Here is a 20,241-nt window from a genome sequence, read left to right as displayed (position 1 = left end):
GAAGCTGCCTTATAACAAGTCCAAACCTTGAGTCATATGGCTCAGTATGTCTACTATATTGACTGGCAACGACTCTCTAGGATTTCAGATGGGCCTCTCTCTCTCTCTCTCTCTCTCTCTCCCTCCCCCCCCTATCCGGAGATGCCAGAGATTGAACCTGAGACCTTCTGCGAGTGAGCAGCTGTTCCGCCATTGAGCGGAAATCAGGAAATCAGGGACATGACAGCACCCCTCCCCAACTTAAAACAGCAGGAGAAATTGCTCTAGATCTTAACTTGTATAGGGACAGCCGTTAAAATTATGTAGGAAGTAGAGTTACCATTTTTTAAAATTTTCAAACATCTTTATTTCAGCTTCACAATTTATTTTAAAAATACAATAATATAATAATATCCCTTCCTTCCCTACACCCCCAACAAGAAACCGTGGAGGATACATCATCTGACAACAGCAAGTCCATTAGTCAAATATGTCATAATTCAAGAGAGGAAAGTTAATTAAGATATCCAAATACTGTTGATGGCGGTGGATAATTGTTCATGCGACTCATTTTCTGCAGTATATTCAATAAACTTCCAGCAGGTGGCAGTAAGCTCTTGTGGTTTGGCTCATCCTTGTAAAAAAGGAAGATTATATGTAATTTTTATCTAAAATGGAAATATTCCATATAGTCCATGTATTTCAATACCAGACAGAAACTTCCAACCCCTCCAGAGTCTTCCAGCATTGTACAACTGTCTGTACTGCAGCCATTCACGATGTAATAATCAAAGGTTTAAATTTCAGATCAGTGTAACAATAATCAATTGTATGTTACCAATTTTTATATCAGCATTTGCTCTTGAGTGTTAAACAGTAACTTGCAGGGCCGGTGCCAGAGGGCGGTCAGGTTAGGCCCTGGCGGAGGACCCCTGAAGGGCCCCTCCTTAGGGTGGGTGGGTAGCGCTCCATTCTGAGATTCACAGCAGCATTGGCTCCCGACCCTGCCGTGGATCGCAGAGAGGGAGTTCCGAGGCACCCCCCTACTATCGCGCAGGCCCGCATCACCTGTCTGCATGCCCCACCAAAGTAAATGCTGGCCACACTGTGCGCGCATGCCTGCCAGCAACCACGATGGCTGCTGAGGCTTTCCTAAGGGGCTAATGCCCCTGCTACCATTTTGGTTGATGCTCGCACAGCGTGGCCAGCATTTACTTCAAGGGAAAGCTAGGTGTGGCGTGCGGGTGGGTGGCAGGCCCCAGGGCAAGCTTATGCCCAAGGGCCCCAGCATGCCTGGTGCCGGCCCTGGTAACTTGGGTCCATCCAGACAACCTGTTTATTGAGTATTCATCCTTAAAAAAGTTTATGTGAAGGTTAGATGATATCGGATCTTCACTGAGCATTCGTTCCCATTTGTTGGTCAGGCAGTTATAGAAGGAGCATCTGTCCTGAATTCATCCTGATCTACTTGCTGGGTGTTTATACGCCTTCTGGTTAATCATTCATTCACTGCACACTTTTCGATGCGTCCCCCAGCCACTTTTTGTAAGGGGAAAGGCCTTTGCTCAGTGGCAGAGCGTTTGATTTGCACGCAAAAAGGTCCTAGGTTTAATCCCCAACATCTTTAGGTAGGATGGGAAGAGACACCCCTAAAAATCTGCAGAGCCTGTGCCAGTCAATGTAAGAGACTGGCAAGCGTCCTGTGCCCCGAATTCGGAAACAGGGTTTGCAAGAACTACAAGACAAATGTAAATGAGCAGCGGCTCTGCAGTTATGGCATGTTGGTAACATGGCTTAGAAGTGAAACGACCCTTTGCTTTTACAAGGAGGCTGCCCAAGCAGAGGCTCTGCGTTGCTCTCCCAAAAGAGGCTTTACATGGCATTCCCGTCACTTTTTATAAGGAAAAGCGCCATAGCTCAATGGTGGAGCATCTATTTTGTGCGCAGAAGGTCCTAGGTTCAATCCCCAGCACCTTCAAGTAAGTAAGACTGGGAACGATTCTCTGTCTGAAACCCTGGAGAGATGCTGCCAGTCAGTGCAGGCAATACTGAGCTAGATGGACCAACTCAGTGTAAGGCAGCTTCCTATGTAACCGCAGAAAGTCTGTTTTGGTTTTAGAGTGGACTTGTTGTAGCTAGGGTGACAAAGCACTTTAATCCACTTTAAATGCACATATGTAAAGTTCTGGTACGCGGTTGACTGGAGGCACCCTTGAGCTGCAGTAGCACAATTGTGGGGAACGTTTGGCCCCCCAGATACTGCTGAACTACAACTCCCATCATCCCCTAATAATGATAATAATAATAATAATGATTGATTGATTGATTACATTTATATCCCACCCTTCCTCCCAGGAGGAGCCCAACATCCGGAGGGCCAATGATTTCCCACACCTGCAGGAGCAGATCATTTTTGTGGTGTAAGCTGAATAAGCGCAAAGGCCAGTAGGTGGTGCTGCGCACAATTTTTATCCTTACCCGTGGATTGACGCATATCAAGCGGATCCTAAAAGGCACAGGAGCAGATCAGTTGGTAATCCAAAGGGCTGGTTGTTGAATTCCTTGGAGGACTGAACTGAAGGGGGTCAATTTAGCTGTTAAAAGAACAACGACCTCTCCTCCCCTCCACTCCCAAACAACATAAAAGCCCCGAGAGGGGAAGAGCTATTTCCTTAACAAATCATTGCCTCTCTGGATGCTGATGCTGCTATTTTGATAAGGCCTAAAGGACAGGGATGTTTTCTGTCTTAACAAAGACACACAAAGCCTGGAGCGCAAAAGCACAAAGTCTACCCAAGGCCGGTTCACGCCAGTATAATCTGAGCTGTCAGGCCAGGTTAGAAACCGGAGGATGGCATGTCAAAAAACACAGGAGCCTCGAGGGCATGGAAAAGACACGTGTGTTCAAAACTACTACAGCGTATGTGGTCTCTTGCAGAAGAACATGACACACACACACAACTTAAAAAAGATCCCTGCTGCAAGGCGCGTATAATTAAAAAATAATCAGAGAGGAAAGACCAAAAGCTGTTTCCGTCAAGTGGGAAAAGATGTTTAGGACGGGAGTGCTGATATGAAATACAGCATTATTTTCTTTCCAGAAATCTAGTAGATTATATAGCATGTGGAATACAGCTCACTGCCCCTCCAAAATACACTTTGTCTCACCTGTGCTGCACCCCCCCAAATATTTTGTTCTAGTCCAGGGTCCTTAGTATATACACGGGCAGTGACGGCTGGTTCCCATTGGTGGGGCGTAAGGCAAGTGGAACAAGAACCAATGATAGGTGGAGCCAGAGCCAATGACAGGCAGAGGCACCTAATGCTCATCTTGTCCCCATCCTCTTCCTCCTTGCTGAGTTCAACAAGGGGCAACACTGACTGAGGAGGAGGCAGCTGACAGCCAGGACCACCCCCCTGGACTAGTTGTGAGTAAGAAGGCGAGCAGGTAGGGGCTGGCTGAGAGCAGACTGAGACTGGTGGCATAGTGCCCCTCCAGCCCTCATGCTGGCCCTTCTCTCCTGGATATAACATCCATGCCTGAGGCATTAGCAGTGGGTTTTAGTAAGAAGATTCAAGTCTCTAGTTCTCACTGAACTGGCAAACCCAATTTTGAGCTGTACGGTGTAGCCTGCTAAATTGTCTGCATGCTTGCTAAGCTGATGTTACAGGCCCAGGCCGGTACAGAAAACCCCCAGTGGCAATGTTTGCATGGCATCAGACAAATACTTAGGGCTCTTCCAGACCTTTTTTTCTTCTCTGTGTGTATGTATTCTGCAACAACTTACTGAGGTAATAATAGTGCATTAGTGGTGGGTTCATACTGGATCGTCCACACCTCATTCCGCTTTCTGTGATGCTTCCTCAATGTTACAGCATTATTGCTGTCTTGGGGGGGGGCACTCTGGTGCAACAAAAGCAGGAAAACACACACACACACTCTGGAACATTTGTGGTCTGTAAAGTTACAGGATTTCAGCAGGAAGCGACAGGACATGATTGTAAACGAAGCAGTGTGTCTGCCCCAAAACAAATGGCATTGAAAACAGGATTGCGCATAATTGTTCCTATACTAAACATGAGCACAAATCATAATGAATGCTCAATGAAAAGATGATCTGGAAGGGCCCTTAATGTGAATGGCGAGGTTTCAAACTCTACTTCTGAGACACATGGCTGTGCAAGAACATTAATGTGCGTGCATGAGTTTGTGTGTGTGTGTGTTTAATCATCTGTATCAAATCACCTGAGAAGTGAGAAAACTTCTCACTCAATTTCTGTAGTTTTAGCGAGGCGGAGAGGCGCAGAAGGAACCAGGCAAAAGCTGAGTCCCCATGACAACCCAGCAATCTGTTCCGTTGTTGCTTGTACCTGGTTCCGTTGGCACATGGGGGCCTTCGTAACAGCTGCATGGCTGATTCTGTAATTAATTAGAAAAAAATTGTTTAATCTCCAGGTTTATCAAATCATGCATATCTTAAGGTGGCACAAATATAATGGAGAATTAACCCGAAGCTTCAACAGCAGCATCTGCTGTGGGAGTTTAATCGTCACATGAAAATTAACTTGTACAAAAAGCTATTCCAATGACTCGAAAAGAAAAGAAAAAGTGTATAAATCAAGGCTGCAATCCAGCATAGTTATGCCGGCTTTTATCTTGTTAAAAATCAATGGGATTGAAGCCCAGATAACTCGTGCTGATTTGCACCTGGAAAAAAATAATGGGTGGCTGTAAAAGTTGACTGCATACAGTTTCTATGACACTGATTTTATATTTGCCTGATGGACTCATCGAAAGACGGTATAAATTCATTCATTCATTATTCGATTTATATCCCGCCCTTCCTCCCAGCAGGAGCCCATGAATGAGTGAAAGAATACTTCCTAATCATGAGCCTAAGGTAGACACTGTTTCACTTAGATCTATGTCCAAGCATTTGGGCAGGGTTGGGGAACCTGTGGCTTTCAGATGCTGTTAGACGCCAACTCCCATCAGCCCCAGCCAGCTTAGCCAATGGTCAGGGAAGATGGGACTGTAGTCCACATCATAAGAATATCGGAAGATGAGCCAGAGGCCCATCTAGTCCAGCATCCTGTTCTCACAGTGGCCATCCAGTTGTCCCAATGGGAAGCCCGCAAGCAGGACCTGAGTGCAAAAGCAGCTCTGTGGTTCCCATTCCAACACCTGGAATTCAGAAGCATCCTGCCTCTGACAGTGGAGGAAGAACATACACATTGGGTTACTCAACACTGATAGGCTGATCCTCCATGAATTTGTCTGATCTTATGTACCTCTTCACCCAGGCAATTGACGCTTGAGATGTGTATTTTTAGGACCCTCTTTAGCTGCGAGTGTCATTTGCTTTACACCGTTTTTAATAATGTATTTTATTGTTGTGACCCGTCCTGGGACCCACTGAAGGGCAGGTCATAAATGTTATAATAATAATACTCTTTTAAAGCCGTCCAAGTTAGTGGCCAACAATGAGCCATATGGGAACAAATTCCGTAGTTTAACCCTGCACTGTGTAAAGGAGCACTTTCTTTTGTCCTGAATCTTTCAACATTCAGCATCACTGGATGTCCCCGAACTGTAGTATTATGAGAGAGGGAGAAAACCTTTTCTCTGTCTACCTTCTCCACATCATGCATTATTGTACACACTTCTATCATGTCTCCCCTTACACCCTTTATTTATTTATTTATTTTCATTTCTAGACCGCCCATAGCTAATAGCTCTCTGGGCGGTGTACAAAACGAGATTAAAATACAATATAGAATAAAATCAGTAACAAAGGAACACATTAAACTAAAAACATTAAACATAAAGCATTAAACATTAAAATGCCTGGGAGTATAGCCAGGTCTTGACCTGGCGCCTAAAAGAAAGAACCGTAGGCGCCAGGCGTATTTCCTCCGGTAAACTGTTCCATAATTCGGGGGCCACCACAGAAAAGGCCCTAGATCTAGTAACAGTCCTCCAGGCATCCTGGTGAGTTGGTACCCGGAGGAGGGCCTTAGATACTGAAAAGGTTAAACTAAATGTTGTAAGCTTTCCTCATAGGGGATTTGCTCCACCCCCTTGATCATTTTGATCATCTGAAGGACACCACCTTGACTACCCCTGGTTTACACCAGCAGGCCTCTATCCTGGCTGGGGATCTAACCTGGGATATGTTGTACAGTAGGGCCCTGCTTATATGGCGGGTTCCGTTCCGGACCCCCGCCGTAAAGCGGAAAACGCCGTAAAGCGGAACTCCATTGACTTTAATGTGCTGCGTTGCGTGAAAATGAGGCGAAAACGGCGCAAAACGTCGCAAAAGGGGAAAACTACCCTTTAAAATTGAAAATGAAAGGCGCCGCATCAGCGGAACACCTTAAAACGGAACGCCGTAAAGCGGGACCCTACCGTATGCATGTGGTTTACTCAGCAGTGGCTGGTGATCCCATGCCCGTAGGGCAGTGGAATCCACTCTGGGTTTTAGTCCGAACTTTCCAGGAGGTGTCCAAGGTTCTTCAGCTGCTGGCTTTATCATTGAACTTCGACCCGTGAAGCATCATGCATCTGATGAAGTGGCTCTAGTCCATTAAATGTTTGCCGTGATAAATGTGTTAGTCTTGGAAGCAGTGTTGTCAAATTGCAGTGTTGTCAAAGAGAAATTGATGGAAACAATGGGAGGAGGAGGGAGGTTCCCAAATACGTTTGCAAGAAGCTTGCATATATATGCTAATGAATCACTTGTGTTTGATAAGATGTGGGCTATTCTAAGAGATGTATGTGATTTGAAGAGGGGTTGGGATGAGAGCCTGGCTGGGAGTCCAAAGTCTGGGAGGTCAAATCCCCGGTGTCTCCTGGGTGTCAAGGGCCAGCTAAAGATGACCCCCACAGCGAGCGGCTCAGGGGTGATGTGCCCTGCCACCTGTGCAGCCGTGGGCAAGCTGCATAGTCCCAAGGAGCCCAGTTGCCCCCCAGCTGGCAGTTGCGGAGAAGGAAGGGGCTGGCTTGTGCAGCTGTGGCAAGCTGAGCCGGCCCTAGCCAGCTGGGGAGGACTAGCCTCAGAGGGAGGCAATGGGAAACCCCCTCTGAATACCACTTACCATGAAATCCCTATTCATAGGGTCGCCATAAGTCAGGATCGACTTGAAGGCAGTCCATTTCCATTTTGTGTCTTATTTCAATGCCACACAAATTAGAACAACAAAGGGGGCAGCCTCTGTGACTCATTCTGCCTCATTCCTGGGGTATTATTATTATTAGATTTATTGATTGTTACCTGAAGGTCTCCAAGTGACTTGCAACCATGTATTCTAAATGAAATTGAGAAAAGCACAGTCTTGGTAGAGAGAGGAAACATGGTGCTAGTCCTCATTGTTGAGGCTCAGAAAGCTTTGTGGTCTCAGTGAACCCAGAGGGGACTTACCTTGGAATGAGCAAAGGGTTAACATTGCACTGCAAACACATGACATCAACCGTACTGGCTGGGCCCAATGGGAGGTGTACTCTAAAACATCTGGAGGGCAGCAGGTTGGGGAAGGCTGTTCTACATGATTGGCTCCTGATAATTTTGGTTGCAACGGTAAAACTTCTAAGAAGACGTGCCTAAGACTGTGCTGTTCATTTCACGGTACTTAGGCCCTCTCTGCTTACAGCAGGGATAGCCAGCGCGGTGCCCTCCAACTGTTGTTGGATAACTCCCAGCAGCCCTCGGCAGTATGGCCAATACTCAGGGATGACAGGAGTTGCAGTTCATGTAATCACTAGAAGCTAAGATGATGAAACTGAGGCTGTCATACTTTGGACACATCATGAGAAGACATGATTCACCAGAAAAGACCTTAATGCTGGGAAAAACAGAAGGGAGTAAAAAAAGAGGAAGGCCAAACAAGAGATGGATTGATTCCATAAAAGAAGCCACAGACCTGAACTTACAAGATCTGAACAGGGCGGTTCACGACAGATGCTCTTGGAGATCACTGATTCATAGGGTCGCCATAAGTCGTAGTCGACTTGAAGGCACATAACAACAACAAGGCTATCAGTGGCTATTATCCATGATGGCTGTGCTCTGCCTCCATGGTGGGAGGCAATATGTTTCTGAATACCAGTTGCTGGAAACTGCAGGAGGGGAAAGTGCTCTTGCGCTCACGTCCTGCTTGCAGGTTTCCCATGTGCATCTGGTTGTCCACTGTGAGAACAGGATGCTGGACTTGATGGGCCACTGGCCTCATCCAGCAACGCTTTTCTTTGTTATTCCTCTTTCTTTCATACTGTTAGTCTGCCACCTTCAGGTAATTGCTGGAATTGTACAGCAATGGTTACATGGAACTGGTGTAAGAAATATATACAGTAATAGGATAAAACAAATAGGAGCATGAAAATACAGGAACGAACAGGGACCAGTTTTATTTAGGTTTAAATGGTTTTAAAATAGAGATTCTTCCCATCACTTTTAAAGGGAAGGCCTCATTTTAAATACATCTATTTCCTTCAAATTTATTTCTTTAAACTTTTTTTTAAAAAGTCTTCAATGTCAGATTTATATTTTGTAATTATTTCTATTCATTAAAAAAAATACAGGCAGCCCTACTGTTTGTGGTTCTTCCTTTGCAAGCAATCCCTTGAGGAAGATGAAGAAGCCTTATGCAGTGAAAAACCTAAATATGATCTGGGGTGCAACAAAAGAGGTGAACAAGATTTTGTTTTTTTGTATTGATAAGCCCCACTGGATTCAGCCGAGTTTATTCTCAGGAAAGTAAATTATCAGGAGTGCTGCTTTAATTTAGGAAGCTGCTTTATACCATTGGTTCATTTACATCAGTATTGACATCACTGACTGGCAGCACCTCTCCAAGGGACAGCCACGTAGAGGGACATTCCCAGCCCTACCTGGAGATGCCAGAGGTTGAGCCTGGGCCCTTCTGCATGCAACGTGCATAACTACAGGGCTACAGCTCTTTTCCTAAAAATAAAGCAAAATTCTAGTCCTCATGGTTCCCATCTGAGGGCTCATTTAACCAGCTCAGGAAGCTGCCTTATTCTGAGTCAGACCAGTGATCCCTCTAGCTCAGTATTTTCTGCTCTGACCAGCAGCGGCTCTCTAGGTTTCAGGCAGGGGTCCATTTCCAGCTGGCGATTGAACCGGGGGACCCGTGGCATGCAAAGCAGATGCTCTGCCATTGAACCAGGATATTAGGGTTCCCAGGTTGTTATTTATTTATTATTTGGTTTATATCCCGCCCTTCCTCCCAGCAGGAGACCAGGGCGGCAAACAAAAGCACTAAAAACACTTTAAAACATCATAAAAACAGAAATTAAAACACATTAAAACAAAACATTTTTTTAATAAGCTTTGAAGATATTTTTTAAAAAAGGTTAAAAAACGTATTGCTTTAAAAAAAAGGTTTAAAAGCATATTAAAAAGCAATTCCAGCACAGAAGTAGACTGAGATTACCGGGCAGCATTCGTCCAAAAAAAACAAAACAAGTGCAACTGGCCAACCACGCATGTGAGCGCGAGGAAATATCTCACGAGGGGTAAAAGAGAAAAAAGGAAAAAAGGCGTGTCTTAGTGTAGAGGGCGTGGCTTATACGGGGAGGGAAGCGACGTCATAGGAGCGCGCCGGCTTCCCTTCGTTTGGGCAAGGAGAAAGAAGAAAACGTCTCCCCTCCAGCCGGGCTGTGTGACTGCAGTGTTACCTGCTTGCAGAAGGTGCGTGCTCAGTGAAAGGGTCAGGGGTGGGCGGCCCTCCTGTGTCCTTCCCCTTATGCAGTGGGAGGAGTAGGGTGTAGATCCCAGGAAGGTCCCGGCTGCAATCCCTGGCATCTCCCGTTGAGTGATGGGTAGGGCTTAATCTCCCTGAAGCCCTGGGGGAGCCGCTGCTGCTGCTGCTGCCAGTCAGAGCAGCCAATATTGCACGGGTGAAGGGGGAGTCATAGAATAGTAAGAGTTGGAAGGGCCCTCTAAGGCCATCGAGTCGAACCCTCTGCTCCATGCAGGAATCCAACATGAAAACATCCCCGACATGTGGCTATCAAGCTGCCTATGGAATGTCTCCAGTGCTGGAGAGACCACCACCTACCTGGGTCCCTTGTCGTACGGTTCTGATGTTCAGCTGAAACCTGGCTTCCTGTCACTTGAGCCCATTACTCCGTGTCCTGCACTGTGCGATGGTTGAGAAGAGATCCTGCAGCCCTCGGGATGTTGCTGGACTCCCATCTCCATCAGCCCGATCCATTGCGGCCAGTCGTCAAGGATGATAGGAATGGTAGTCCAGCAATGTTGGAGGGCTGTAAATTTCTCATTGCTGCAATATTATGCTAGGTGAACAAATAGTCTGACCCAGTATAAGTCACCTGTTAGAGCCATGTGGGACTCTGAGCATTATTATTATTAGTGGGTTTTTTTGTGATGGAACTCTCCGGTACAGAGTATTTAATTTATTTTATTTGTATTTATTTATTTCTTACATAAGATCCTCCGTGGCGCAGAGTGGTAAGCGGCGGTAACGCAGCCAAAACTCTGTTCACGGCCGGAGTTCGATTCCAACGGAAGGAGGAAGTCAAATCTCCGGTAAAAAGGGGCCAAGGTCCACTCAGCCTTCCATCCATCCATGGTCGGTAAAATGAGTACCCGGCATACGCTGGGGGGTAAAGAAAGGCCAGGGAAGGAACTGGAAATCCTAGGTCTGCCTAGTAAACGTCGCAAGACGTCACCCTAAGAGTCGGAAACGACTCGCACTATAAATACAGGGACACCTTTACCTTTATTTCTTACATGTAACTCCATTTTTCTCCAAGAGCTCAAGGTGGTTCTCCTCCTCCTCATTTTATCATCACAGCCACCCTCTGAGGTAGTTTAGGCTGAGAAGCAGTGATTGGCCCAAGGTCACCCAATGAGCTTCATGGTTGAGGGGGGATTTCATTCCTGGTCCCCCAAGTCATAGTCCAACACCCTAATTACACCACGCTGCTACCAGCACCTCTTTTGTTGCTGCCCATGGCAACCATTTTGTTTTGCCATTCACAGCACTTTTATCAAGGTGTGAGTACTGGCATCTCAGTTGTACCCCCAAAAGCACTGATTATTATTATTGAATTTATTACCTGCCCTACACCAGCAGGTCCCAGGGCAAGTTGCAACAATAAAAAAAGTCAATATTTAAAACAAGTTGCAGTCGCGGGAATAGGGTGGGTCCTGAAAACACACATCTCAGGAGTCAAAGGCAAGAGTTGTGTCTTCAACATTAGCTGAAAACTATATAGGGAAAGTGCCGGACACAGCTATGTGGGAATTCCACAACTTGGAGGCTGCCACAAAGAATGTTATCTCCTGGGCTGCCCCCCCCCAACCTCTGCAGGCAGTGGAACTACCAAGAGGGCCCACCTCTGCTGATCTTATCACCTGTTGGGAAGGAGGTGTCTTTCAGATATTTGGGGCCAAGGTCATTTGGGGCTTTAAACACAAGTGTGAACACCTTGAATTGGACCCACTAATGAACTGACTACCAATGCAACTATTTTAGATCAAGCATTATATGAGTTTTAAAAGAAACCTCAGCTGGGAAAAAGGCACTCCTAGCCACTGAGGCCACCTGAGCCTCTAGTGACAGTGTTGGATCCCCCAAACTACGAACCTGGTCCTTCCAGGGGAGTGCAGCCCATCCAGAGCAAGGTGTCTCCCCACCTTCCAGACCTGAGAACTCTGGACTCATAACCCCTCTGTCTTTTCAGGATTGAGCCTCAATTTGTTGGCCCGTATCCAGCCCATCACTGCCTCCAAAGATCTGTCTAGCACCTCCACTGCATCTCCTGAACAGAGACATAGAGTTGGGTGACATCTGCACCTTGGTAACACTTTCTTGTGTTGCCACCCTCTGCACTTCCCTCAGAGGGGGCTCACTGGTGATGACCATAGAAGCTGGGCTGGCTTAGGTGAGGAGAGGTGGTCCCTGGGCATCTCAGGAACCCAATACCTCAAGGACCGCTGCTGCTGTATCAACCAACCTGAGCCCTGCAGTCATCATCAGGGGCCCTTCTACATGTAAATGCAATGCTGACAGCACAGTCCCATGCGTGTTTACCCAGTCCTACTGCGCCCAATGGGACTCATTTCCCCAGTAAGGGTGTTTAGGTTTGCAGCCTTCACGTTACAGTAAATACATTGATAGTGGTGTTTTTATCTCTCTCTTTGTAGCCCTGGTATTGTGTTTTTTTTTTTAACAGATGGAGCGAAAATCCAAATTGCCGAAAGGAGAAAGGAGAAGAGAAGATCTGGGTTTTGCATCTCTGCCTATTTACAGATACCGGAGGAAATTAGTTGAGGCTGTTCAAGACAATTTGTTTCTTGTGGTGACAGGGGAGACGGGCAGCGGCAAAACCACCCAGCTTCCAAAATACTTATTTGAAGAAGGTAACCATGTCTTTTCCCTTTGTGGTTAAAGAAGTGACTCTTCTTCTTCTTCTTCTTAAATAATAATAATAATAATAATAATAATAATAATAATAAAAGTGCTATATCATATTTTGGCCATGCTGCCTGGGGCTCATAAGAGTTAAAGAACAAAATATCTAGATTTCACTTATATGCAAAAGGGTATTTTCTACACATTCTGTCCTCTATCCAGAGAAGCAAGAGGCACAATCAGAGTTTACGGACATGATCTAGCCAGGCAAAGACACTTAAGGAGGGTGCAAAGCAGGCCACGGCTGGCACCAGACTGCAGCAGGCTGTTGAAGGCGGCGGCAGCAGCGATGGCGGCTTAAATAGGCCCAGCTGTACAGGGGATAAGTGTGCTGCGTGCACACGCCTATCATGATCCAAGATGTCAGTGGAGGGGGTGTTGATGGCAAACATGCGCATGCTAATGCAGCGATGTGGGAAGTGGCACAGCCACCCTGCTCTGGGGTGTGTGTGTGCTGCATGGGAGGGTGGCTCCCACTCTGCGATCCACACCAGCACTAGGTTGTGGGGCACACTCTCTGTGACCTGATGCTAGCACGGATCATGGGGCGGGAGCTACACCGCCCCAGCCCCAGGAGCTTCTGTCAGCCATGGGGGCCCTCGGCTAATGTCCTACCTGGCCGCCTGCTGGCGTTGTGCCTGAAGCAGGGCTGCTTAGGGGTTTCGGGCTAGGCAGAGGTGTAGCTTGGGGAGGGTCCCAAGGGTCAGAGAGAGCGAGAAAGAGGCCAGGACGCTAGCATTTGGCCCCCCTGGTCTGAGGTCTCCCCGCCTCTGTTTTTTCATGACTTTTGAATGCAGCCAGTATCAAGGACATCGTTTGAGTTGAGAAATGTGTTGTAAACTGTTCTCGCACCTGGAAAATCCCGAATAAAATAGGCATCTTTTGTTTTTAAAAAGACGATAGTTCAGCCAGTCTCTCCCTTTCCTGTGCAATTTCACGAGTCTTTCTGCTCCCTTTTTTTGTAGGTTTTGCCAAGCATGGCTTAATTGGTGTGACACAGCCTCGGCGAGTGGCTGCCACATCTGTGGCTCAGAGGGTGGCGGAGGAGATGGGCTGCCCTTTAGGAAGTGTCGTGGGGTATCAGGTTCGCTTTGATGAGTGCGTCTCAGAGGTACGAATAAGAAGCAGTCTTATTAAAATTTCTCTTTTTTCATGTTTTTTAAGTCTTGAAGGTGTGGAGCTTCAAGTTCTATAAGTAATAGAATAAAAGACTGCCGCTCCATGGCTGGAGCCCCTGTTTTGCATGCAGAAAGCCCCAGGTTCATTCCTGGGTATTTCCATTTGAAACAGGTGTGGGGAATCTGTGGCTGTTCGGATGTTGCTGGACTACAACTCCCATCATCCCTGTGCATTGGCCATGCTGGCCGCTGAGGCTGCTGGGAGTTGGAAGTTCACCCAACATCTGGAAGGTCACAGATGTTCTCCTTCCAAGTCTTAAAAGGATCAGGTAGCAACTGATGGAAAAGACTGTTCCCTGAAATCTTCTGCCTGCAACGCAGATGCTCTGCGTAAGTTTAGCAAATGCCAGTCTAATTGCTGTATATCAGACCTTACCTCTGTCCCAGGGAGGCAGTATCCCAAGCTTGAGCGGGTTGAATGTGGCCCTCCAGGCCTCCCTATCTGGCCCTCAGAACTGTCTCCAGGCCACACCCCTCACCTGCCCTGCTTTGCACACTTGTTGAGTGTTTTTTGCACGGCTGGAACATGTCTTTCAACTCTGATCTTGCCTCCTGCTTGCCTGGATGGAGGACAGAGAGGGGTGCATGAGCGCGTGTAAAAACTTGCCTACTATACAAAGGTAAAATGTACGTTTGTTGCTCTGCCCACTTTTGCCTCTGGCCCCGCCCACCATGTGGCCCCCGGAAGGTTGCCCAGAAGGAAATGTGACCCTCCGGGTGAAACAGGCTCCCGCAACCCCTGCTGTGTAACCAAATGCCTGATCTTAAAATTGCACAGGAGACGTTAATCAAGTATATGACGGACGGCTGCTTGCTGAGGCAGATCTTGGCTGACCCGCATCTTGCCAGATACAGCATTGTCATCCTCGATGAAGCTCACGAGCGGAGCTTGAGCACGGTGGGTGATGAGAAAGCGGTTCTATAAAGAGATGCTCACCTGGCCACCTCGAAATTGCCTCTGGGATGCTGGGCAACACTTGGTAGAGTTGCTGGTGTTGCTTTTAAATTTATATCCCACCCTTCCATCCAAAGGAGCCCAAGGCTAGAGATGTGAAGGCCTGGAAAAAGTGGGGGGAGACAATCCCCCCCTGAATTTTTTCCCCCTGGGCCTTCACATCTCTATCTGGGGTGGCAAACAAGTGATAAAAACATTTGAAAAGCAAAACATCTCAAGAACAGTTTCACTACAGATGCAGACTGGGATAAAGGCCTGGACATAAAAGGCTTGTTGGAAGAGGGAGGTCTTTAGTAGGCACTGACAAGACAACAGAGACAGTGCCTGTGTTAATATTTAAGGGGAGGGAGTTCTAAATGGTGGGTCCTATGATGCTAAAGGCCCGTTTCCTGTATCGTGCGGAACTGACCTCCTCATGAGATGCTCTCTGCAGGAGGCCCCTCGTTTGCAATGTGCAGTGATGGACTAGAGATATAAGGGGGTGACACAATATTTATTTATTTATTTCTGTCCCGCCCTTCTACCCTATAACAGGGCGCTCAGTGCGGCTTACAAGAAAATCGCACACATACATAATAAAATTGTACACAATAAAGAACACGAAAACATTAAAATAAATTGAAATACATAAAATACAATATATTATATATACAATAAAAACTTCTGTTTTGTTAATCACAATTACATGCTATACACATATATCTATTAAATGTAAATGTACTGCCTTCAAGTCGATCCTGACTTATGGCGACCCTACGAATAGGGTTTTCATGGTAAGCGGTATTCAGAGGGGGTTTACCATTGCCTTCGTCTGAGGCTGAGAGGCAGTGAGTGGCCCAAGGTCACCCAGGGAGCTTCATGGCTGTGTGGGGATTCAAAAGTAGTCCAACACCTTAACCACTACACCACACTGGCTCTCATATATCTATACATAAGGGACTAAAAAGGTAAATATTAAAATAAAAAGTGTAAAAACAGTCTCAGGCTCTCCCATCAGTCCCTCCCAAAGGCTCTCCGGAAGAAGATGGTTTTCAAAAGTCTCCAGAAAACCATCAGGGAAGGAGCAGAGCGGGCTTCTTGCAGTAGGGTATTCCAGAGCTTGGGGGCCACGTCTGAAAAGGCTCTCTCCCGCGTGCCTGTCAGTTGAACATCTTTCATTCCAGGCACGCAGAGGAGACCAGAGGCAGCTGATCTTAAATCACCGGCAGGTACATATGGGTGTATGTGGTCCCTCAGGCACATTGGTCCAAGGCCGTTTAGGGCTTTAAAGGTCAAAACCAGCACTTTGAATTGGGCCCAGAAACAAACTGGGAGCCAGTAAAGTTGATAAAGCACAGGGGTGATATGCTTCCCCCGCTGTGCTCCAGTTAACATTCTGACTCCTGCAGGCAGAGCTTGGAAAAGTTACTTGTTTGAACTCCACCTCCCATCAGCCCCAGCCAGCACGGCCACTGGATTGGGCTGATGGGAGTTGTAGTTCAAAAATGTAACTTTTCCAAGCTCTTTCAGATATCCTAGTCACAAGCCGTATAGGGTTTTATACATCAAAACCAGCACCTTGAGCTTAGCCCGGTAGTTGACTCATGTGTTTTTGTGTCTGGGTGGAAGGGTGTGAGGGTCAGCCTCGAAGGCTTCTAAGTTCATTTCATCCCTGGGAATCTAATGATGACTAGAGTCTTGGATCCTCTCCCAGGATATCCTGTTTGGCTTGCTGAAGCAAATGTTTCACGGGAAGGAGCTGCCAGGCAGAATGAAACCCCTGAAGGTGGTGATCATGTCGGCCACCCTGGACACTGACAAGTTCTCTGCATTCTTTGACTGCTGTCCGGTGGTGGACATTCCTGGAAGGAACTATCCAGTTGAGGAGATATTCTGTGGTCTCGTGGGCCCAAGGGATGCTGAGAGCCCTGCATATGTTACAGAGGTACCTGCTTCTTGTTTTGGGAAGGGGCTGTAGTTGAGTGGTAGAGTACCTGCCTTGGAGAAGGTCCTCCGTTCAATCCCCGACAGCATCTCCAGGTAGAGCTCCTGCCTGAAACCCTGGAGAGCCGCTGCCTGTCAGTGTAGACAATAGCGAGCTAAATGGCCTGACTTGATATAAGGCAGTTTTCTGTGTTCCTGTTTTAAGTCAGGCCTTAATTTAGAACCGTGAGGACTGGAATCTTGCTTTTCCTTTTTTAAAGGGGAAGAGCTTTAGCTCAGTGGTAAAGCATCTGCTTTGCATGCAGAAGCTCCCAGGTTCAATCTCCAGGTAGGGCTGGGAATGTCCCTTGTCTGAAACGGCTGCTAAGTCACAAAATGGTGGCAGATGGAGACAGAGTTTCGCATAATCAGCTGGCAGTTACTGACACCATTTTCTACCGATATCCATCTTTGGAAATGGCTAAATTTTTAGGCACTTTGCAGCAAGAAGTTCCATAGTTCACCTTTCCTCAAGCTAAGTATGGACATTTACTCTGACTATAGTGTGACTTAGCCTCCCTGTTTTATGTGCAATTTGCTGATCCAGAGGCTCTTAAGCAGAGAAGCCTTTTTCTTTTATATTTTTCCCTTTCCCATCCCTACTTGTCTCTCAAAATATTTTTACTCATCTCCTGTAGTTTCCTTCCCATTCTTCTTTCGCACTCGACTTGTACCTTACTCTCTCCCCCTTCCCAAAACTGCCAGTTTCTTTCATCCCTCCTCCCTGGTCTTTTTCTTCCTCTGATAAACATATTTTCCCTCTTATTCCCTTTTTTCCTACTCCAGTTTGTTTGTTTATTATGAATAAATATTAACCTTTTATCTCACTTTCTAATTTCCTTCAACACCTCCTCTGGCCCTCTCCCCTCAGTGGATGGAGACTTTCCCTCGATCCTTCCTCTCCGCTGAACTTCTCAGTCCCCCAGCCACTTTACTCAGCATGCAAGGAGTTGCTGACCTTGGCATCTCTCCAGTCAAAAGACTATGGGCATGCCTATGGGTGGAGCTGGCAAGGGAGGAACCACTGGGCAGCAGTAGCATAGTTGGAAATTCAGAAGTGCAGGGTCCTTTCATGATAGTTGTGCCCCCCCCAGCCATGCCCCCTTTCCCGCTTTTCCTCATTTCCTTTGCTCTCCCTTTTGTCTTGAGAGTCCACACTCCCCTTCAACAGACGTCCCCCAGGAGCCAATCAGCAGGAAAGGGGAGGCTGTGTTAGCTACTGAGAAGAGTCTTCTTGGTGGCTGACTCGCCTCCTTCCACTGTGATTGGCTGCAATCTGCATGAGAGGACAAGGACTCTTCTCAGTGGCTAACACGCTCCCTTTTCATGTTGATCGGCTCATACATAGGGGCCTGGCTGGGATCCTGCTCCCAAAAAAGTAACGGGTCTGTGTCCCCCTGCAATTCTGGATGATTGCACAGCTGCTGGGCAGGCTGAGGCCTACCTGAAAGTGGCCAAAGGCCCCCCAGTGATTCCCGGGCCACTTAGAAACACTGATCTAATATAATCTGCAGATGACAATTGCATCCACAGATGAGGTTGCCAGGCTGCTGTTGGGTATTTTTACCCTGTGGAGGAAGTGCAAAGTATTCACAACCTCCACCTTGGGTGGCAAAGCTTGGCCCTCCCCTTTGGTGTTTACACCCTAGGAAAACTTGTGAGTGGATGTGTGAGAGTGAGAAGGGAAACCGCTTCCGGTGCTTTGCTTGAAAGGAGGTTGAATTTGAGCCTGCCTTAATCTCATTAACGTTGCTCATTTCAGACCGTAAAAGTCACCTTGGATATCCACTTGACTAGCTCGGCCGGAGACATCCTGGTTTTTCTAACTGGTGAGCGTTTCCTCCTTTGCCCAAAAGGTTTTGACATTGCCCTGTACAGAATAACGACTTTTGATGGTGACATTTAAAACATTAAAATAAAAGTTAAAACTGCACCTGGGTGCCTGCGGGCTTTTTGCTTTTGTCAGAAATGAACGTGCTGGATTTTCTTGGTTGACCCGTGTTTTGCACTCTGCAGCATATTGCCATCATTATTATTGCCACACACTGTTATTATGGCTTATTAATCTATAACTATTACTGGTTATTGATTATTATTATTGGTTATTATTCATTATTAATATTATTGGGTTGTATTCAACTAAGTCCTACTCAGAGGAGACCCATTGAAATGAATTTACTGACGTTAGATATATCCATTAATTTCAGTGGATCTGCGGTGAGTATGACTAACATTGAGTACAGCCCGTTATTTGTTAATTTATGTACAGCTTTGTGCCAAAATAGGCTATTAAGCAGTTTACGATGTATAGAAATGCATTCCACAGACATTCAAGTATAAACATCCATAATTAAAATACACGGTAAAACAAACTCTTTAAAACAACGTAGTAATTAAAACAGAAGATTTGGGTCGAGAGATCCAGGGAATGCCCGTGTAAACAGGTGCGCCTCCAGAAGCCGGGGGAATGCAAGTACTAGTGGAGCCTCTTGTGTTTCAGCAGGGGGTGCTCTCCGTACCGTTGGTGGTACCAGGGGAAAAAGCTCACTTCCGCATCACCACAAGCTGATAATCCTCAGGCCATGGCATGGCTGACCAACTCCCATTTTTGTTTGGTAACAGATGTATAAGTCTTATTGTGAGGTCTGTTGACTGCCTTTAACAAGGATTGATTGATAGTCTTCTGGAGTTGCAAGCTTTAGCTGGTTTGTGGGCATACCTTTAGGTTATTATGAAATCTGCTTGCGAAATAATGGTTAGAGCTTGTGTGCATGCTGCAATTAGGGGGCGGAGAAAAAAGCTCTGTGTGGCACCAGACTCTGAATCCTGCTTTGTGAGAATCTCAGCTTTTTTCTTTTTCTTTTAAACAATAAGTTGCTGGTCCTTGGACGATAGGCTTGGAAGCATCCAGACAATGAATAAGACTTGGAGTAGCTGGGGAGAATGCAAGTACTGTTGCATAACATTTTTCTCCACCCTGTGAGATGCAATTTTTTTAAAATTGCAAGGTTTAAAATATGTGACAACAGAGAAAGAGAATTCAGATCCGTTCTATTAGCATAATGTGAACAGGCTGTGGAGTCTGGATTGCTCAGGTGCAAAGCTGTCACATTGTTTCCTGTTAATGCAGGGCACGATTGCCAAAGCTAGATACTTTTTTTTAAGCTCGCAATGTCAGTGCCTTCCGCCGACCCCCAGAAAAGCCTCTTACGCTTTTTGTTTTAGGTCAGTCTGAGATTGAGAAAACATGCGAGTTGCTCTTCCAAAAGGCCGAGTCTGTTGATTATCGTTTTGACGTGAGGGATTGCTCTGTTGAAGGCTTGCTCATATTGCCATTATATGGCTCCATGCCAACAGGTGAGTCTGAGTCCCGCCTTGTGAGAATCTTGGCTTCCTTGGAAAAAAAAGAAGTTGCTAGTCCTCATGGCTTCGAATTGGCCAGGCAATCAGTGCCTTGCTGAAACTCAGGATGACAGAATAAGAGTTCCAATAGCTTGGGAAAAGGCAAGTACCCTTTTCATAACCTCTTTCTCCACCTTGTGACTGCCTCTGAAGGACTGATACAAGATGTGTTTCTAAGTCTCTGCCTGCCCTGCCCGAACTTGAAGAAAGACTCGACACGGCTGTGTGTTTTTTTTGTAATAAGACACAGTTTCAATTCAGTGCGCTTCGTGAATCTACCTACGGCTTACTCAGAACTCAGCA

At 46.5% G+C, this 20,241-nt stretch overlaps 1 protein-coding gene and 1 long non-coding RNA gene across 11 annotated transcripts in view; one reads left to right on the top strand and one right to left on the bottom strand.

Moving 5' to 3' along the window:
- Window positions 1-348: 348 nt before the first annotated feature.
- LOC133374158 (uncharacterized) lies at window positions 349-3,617 on the bottom strand. The gene is made up of 3 exons (XR_009759829.1): window positions 3,148-3,617; window positions 2,458-2,554; window positions 349-613 (listed from the first exon to the last, which is right to left on the bottom strand). It is a non-coding gene; the product is annotated as an uncharacterized LOC133374158 (long non-coding RNA).
- Window positions 3,312-20,241, top strand: part of DHX40 (DEAH-box helicase 40) — a 37,502-nt gene continuing 20,572 nt past the window's right edge. The window contains exons 1-8 of one of the 10 annotated variants that reach the window (XM_061604708.1): window positions 3,312-3,407; window positions 8,558-8,664; window positions 12,203-12,389; window positions 13,407-13,552; window positions 14,398-14,517; window positions 16,268-16,498; window positions 18,299-18,365; window positions 19,762-19,893. In XM_061604708.1, coding sequence (XP_061460692.1) covers window positions 8,608-8,664; window positions 12,203-12,389; window positions 13,407-13,552; window positions 14,398-14,517; window positions 16,268-16,498; window positions 18,299-18,365; window positions 19,762-19,893 — 940 coding nt within the window. In that variant the 5' untranslated portion in view covers window positions 3,312-3,407; window positions 8,558-8,607. Of the gene's footprint in view, window positions 3,408-8,557; window positions 8,665-9,568; window positions 9,690-10,277; window positions 10,302-10,472; window positions 10,594-11,710; window positions 11,828-11,888; window positions 11,912-12,202; window positions 12,390-13,406; window positions 13,553-14,397; window positions 14,518-16,267; window positions 16,499-18,298; window positions 18,366-19,761; window positions 19,894-20,241 lie in introns of those variants that run through there. The other 9 variants (XM_061604700.1, XM_061604703.1, XM_061604704.1 and 6 more) reach the window with 9 other exon arrangements.

The sequence above is a fragment of the Rhineura floridana genome, chromosome 21, assembly GCF_030035675.1.
Source record: "Rhineura floridana isolate rRhiFlo1 chromosome 21, rRhiFlo1.hap2, whole genome shotgun sequence".
In the NCBI taxonomy this organism is placed as follows: Eukaryota; Metazoa; Chordata; class Lepidosauria; order Squamata; family Rhineuridae; genus Rhineura; species Rhineura floridana.
Note: the sequence above shows the minus strand (reverse complement) of the source record. Positions and strands in the feature narration are given on the sequence as shown.